Raw genomic sequence first — 4,473 nt, forward strand, 5'->3', positions numbered from 1 at the left:
ATTGCAGGCCCAAATTCCAAGGCAAATCAGAATAAGCCCATGCTGAAGGAAGTGCAAATTTTAATTTTGAAAATTTGACATTTGTTATATAGCTTGTACTTTTTTGTTGGAGGTGAGAAAGAGAGTATCTTTTTAAGTATTATTCTTTTTCTTAGAAGTTTTTTTCTTTTTTTTTTGTGCTTGTATAAAAAATATCATTTATTCTCTCATTTTATGTAATTTTCTTTGAGTAATTTTGTTTTTTATGTCTATCTTTTTCTACAATGAAAAATATTGCAACGTTAACTATGTGAAGAATAAAAAAAAAAGTTACGAATAAAAAATGATAAGAGAGATAGGTTGAGAAAATTCATAAATTCTATTTTAAATTTTGATTTTGTTTTTGGATATATGAATTCTTATTTTCTAAAAGAATGAACTTATAGGTTTCTAAAAGAAAAATATAAAGTCCGTCCTTGTAAAATTGCAGCTTATAAATCCTTGATGGAATAATGGAATAGAAGACTAGCGAAAAGGTGAAAATAGTCTGGTGATTTTTCAAGGGCTTATATATTGCAATTCTCTAAAAACTTATGGGTAATTTCTTATCTAAAAAACTTATATGTCTATCATAAAATTTTCTCAAGGAACTTAATTTGTACTATTTTTAAAGACCTATATATAAATCTATAGCATAAAAAGGAAAAACCAAAAACTTAGATGCACCGATGAGTTATATCATCAACTATCCTAAATTCCTAATTGATCACAAATTGGGTTATATAAAAACGTCGTCAAAAAGTGAACTAGTCACAATTATTTGGAAGAATTGAGATCTAGGTTACTACTTATTAATTGTCTTTTACTTATAAGCATCCATACACTGAGACACATAATTAAGTGGCTGCTGAAGGATATTGGTACTCCAGTAATGCAGGAATTTGAATAATTCAAATGATTTCATGACATCATAGAAGCTAGGGGTACTTGGATTTGCTAGTTACAGGCCTACAGCATATATTTTCTACTAGCTGATCTATTTATTAATATATTTGTCAATGTTTCATACACTATATCATATCATTGTAGTATATAGAATAAGAATACTTGACTAACCAATTAGTTTTTATAATTTCATTAAATTTATAATTAAATTTTAATTTTTTAATTAAATTTTTATATTATTTTTAATTTTATAATTAGATATTTTTATATTAAAAATATTAAAATTAATAAAATATTTTTTAAAAAATATATGATAAAAAATCTAATTAAATTCTTGAATATAGTTAGTTAGTTGGGTCATTATTTTAGTTATTGTAAAAGATCTGGTATAATGCCTCAATATTGAAAGTGAGGGTGTTTTGCAAAATTGTGACGACAGTACAATTCGCAGAGGACTAATTGTCACGAGTAGATTCTGGCTGACACAGCATGAAGACAATACGCAAAGGGCGGATTGTATTTTTATAATATTTATACAACAATACGCAGAAGGCGTATTGTGTTATTTAATATTAAAGGGACAATACACAGATTGCGAATTGCAAAGACATAAGCTGGGTATTGTGAATCCGCAAATTGCGTATTGTCTTTTCGTAAATAAAAAATTATAATTAAAGTACTATAAAAGGAGGAACGGTATTAGGTTGATTGAGTGTGAGAGTATTTTATTTTTTTGAGAATGTAAGAGTAAAAAAATGGAGAGAGGTATTAGTTTGAAAATGTATTATAATGGTCAAATCTTTCCCCAAACATCTGAGGGTGTGAGTTTTGTTTGTGAGAATTCACGTGATATTGTTATTCCTTTTGCAATAACATATGAGGAATTTAAGAGTATACTTTGTCAATGTGGTGATAATCAAGTATTAAAGAGATTCGTAAATATTTTTTATAGACAATCTGTTTTATTGTTCGGTGGTTTCGTTCAGTTTTAAATAATGCATGTGGTTGACGAAGGAAGTATGCAAGGGATATTTTCGATCTACCAACAAATACGGGCACAAGTGTCTATTCTCGAATTGTATGTTGAGTTTGAAGAATTAGTTGATGTTGATTTACCGGAAGCTAACATCGACTGGACAGTTTATAACAGTGAAAGCGAAGAGGAATTTGAGGGCACTTACCATATTGTTGGTCCAACTGAAGAAGTGGATGAAGATGATATAATAGTTGAGTCTTAACGTAGTAGATGTGGCAAATGCACTGGCAAGCCAATATCTATCTAGAGATCCTTCTTTTATGCACGCCTTGGATGTAGACGCTATAGAATTTCCTGAGTATGTCAATTCAAGTAAGTAGTCTTTTATTATTATTATTATTATTGAATCTTAAAGCAATAGTTAGAATTATTTCTTGTTGTTATTGTTGTAGATCCTGTTGTTGTTTCGGACGGTAAATTTGTCGTTGGCATGAAATTTAGTTCTAGAGAGACTGTTATTGCAGCAATTAAAGATTATACCATTCGCAGGGGAGTGGATTACCGGGTGTGTGAATCTGAGCCAACTACTTTTTATGCTAAGTGTGTACAATACGGAACAAGTTGCGATTGGCTTATTAGGGCTAGTCTTATTAAGAGAAATTTTTTGTTGGGTTATAAGGCGATACAATGGTAGTCACACATGCACTAGAACTAGAATTTCTCAAGATCATGCCAAGCTAAATTCAGACATGATTGCAGAGGTGATAAAGCCATTGGTTGAAGCTGATCCATCTTTGAAAGTGAAATCTGTGATTGCTGAAGTGCAATCAAAATTCAATTATACGACAAGTTACCGCAAAGTATGGCTCACGAAGCAAAAGGCAATTGCGAACCTTTTTGGTGGTTGGGAAGCTTCTTATGAAGCTTTGCCATCGTGGTTTGAAGCAATGGTACAAAAAGATCCATCAGCAGCAGTCAAGATTGAAACTGCACCAGCATACCAAGGGGATGAGGTAGTCCAGGATGTAAGGATACTGACGCGGGTATTTTGGAGCTTTTATCCTTGCATCAGAGCATTTAGGAGCTGCAAGCCAATCGTACAGGTAGATGAAACACATCTGTACGGGAAATATAAAGGAGCTCTATTAGTTGTAGTTTCTCAGGATGACAATGGCAATATTGTGCCTCTTGCATTTACCGTTGTTAAGGGTGAGACTTCTGATGCATGGCACTTCTTTCTTACTCATTTGCGCACACATGTGGTGACTCGAGATGGTGTTGGGCTTATCTTTGATCGTCACGACTCTATTACCTCAACAATAGCTCGTAGTAATGGATCATGGGAACCTCCAAGAGCTATCCAAATGTTTTGTGTTAGGCACATGCAGAAAGCTTGGTTGCGATCGCATAGGTGCTAGGAACGGTAACCGTTCCCAGGCCCATACACAAAGCAGCGCCAATGGACCATCTACATATTTACAATTATAACGTGATGCCCGACATAATGTCCTATACAAATGTGTCACGCAAGCAGAACCCCAACTAAAGTCTCTAATCTCAGCAAAATTACGGAGCAGAGGCAAGAACTTCCAGTGGATTGTCATTCCAGACTTGTCACAAAATAAATTTGTGCCGAACAACAATAATATATGAATCTTTACATACATTTGTCTGCCCAAGGTAGTATCTAACTGCATACGCTGTTTAGGGTGCGAAACTATGGAAGTTTGACACCACTTTCTTTGTGATCAGCTGCAGTAGGTACTGTCGCAAATTGTATCATGAATTCATTTTCGAGGCTACTACTACTGCTATCTGTAAATCCTGACACCGGTAAACCATCCGTGGGGAGTCCAAAAATTATTGCAACATTTTTCAAGGTAATCATGCATTCACCGTGTGAAAGGTGGAATGTGTGAGTTTCCGGGCGTCACGCTCAATCAAGGCATTAATAAGTGCATTGTGCAAAGTAAGTTTTCCTAGTATCTGAGATATATGATAAAATCCACTATCCCATAACTCGATTTCAACTCGGAGATCATACACATCTTGGTGGAGATATCTTGATCCCAAATCTTTTGAATTCAGAAACAAAATAACAGATATAATGATTATCAAAAACAACAACAACAACAACAATAAGAAGAATAATAATAACAATAATAATAATAATAAATGAACAAAGATAAACAATAATTACATATGGTGGACGATCCAGATATTCAACAATATGATCTTCAGGACGCGTAATGTCACGAATCATATTCTGCATTTATTTTTTTCTGAAAAAATATTATTATATAAACTTTATTAAATCTGAATTTAAATATTCATATTTAAATTAAATTTGAATTTAAAAAATTAACTCTTATTTAAATTTATTATATTTAGATATTTATAAAAATTATCAAATATGTTTAATATGTTTAAAATATATTTAAATTAAAAAATATTTGAAATCAAACTTAAATATATATTAAATTAACAATTAAAAATATTTTCAATTTTAAATATATATTATGACTATAAATATATTCAAATTCAAATTTAGATATATAGTTAAATTCAAAACA

The 4,473-nt window shown here is 31.7% G+C and overlaps 1 protein-coding gene across 1 annotated transcript; it reads left to right on the forward strand.

Moving 5' to 3' along the window:
* Positions 1–2,649: 2,649 nt before the first annotated feature.
* Positions 2,650–3,318, forward strand: LOC107480147 (uncharacterized). Its single transcript, XM_016100291.1, has one exon. The coding sequence runs from the start codon at positions 2,650–2,652 to the stop codon at positions 3,316–3,318; it is 669 nt and encodes a 222-aa protein (XP_015955777.1).
* The last annotated feature ends 1,155 nt before the right edge of the window (positions 3,319–4,473 follow it).

This window comes from Arachis duranensis, chromosome 1, assembly GCF_000817695.3.
Source record: "Arachis duranensis cultivar V14167 chromosome 1, aradu.V14167.gnm2.J7QH, whole genome shotgun sequence".
In the NCBI taxonomy this organism is placed as follows: Eukaryota; Viridiplantae; Streptophyta; class Magnoliopsida; order Fabales; family Fabaceae; genus Arachis; species Arachis duranensis.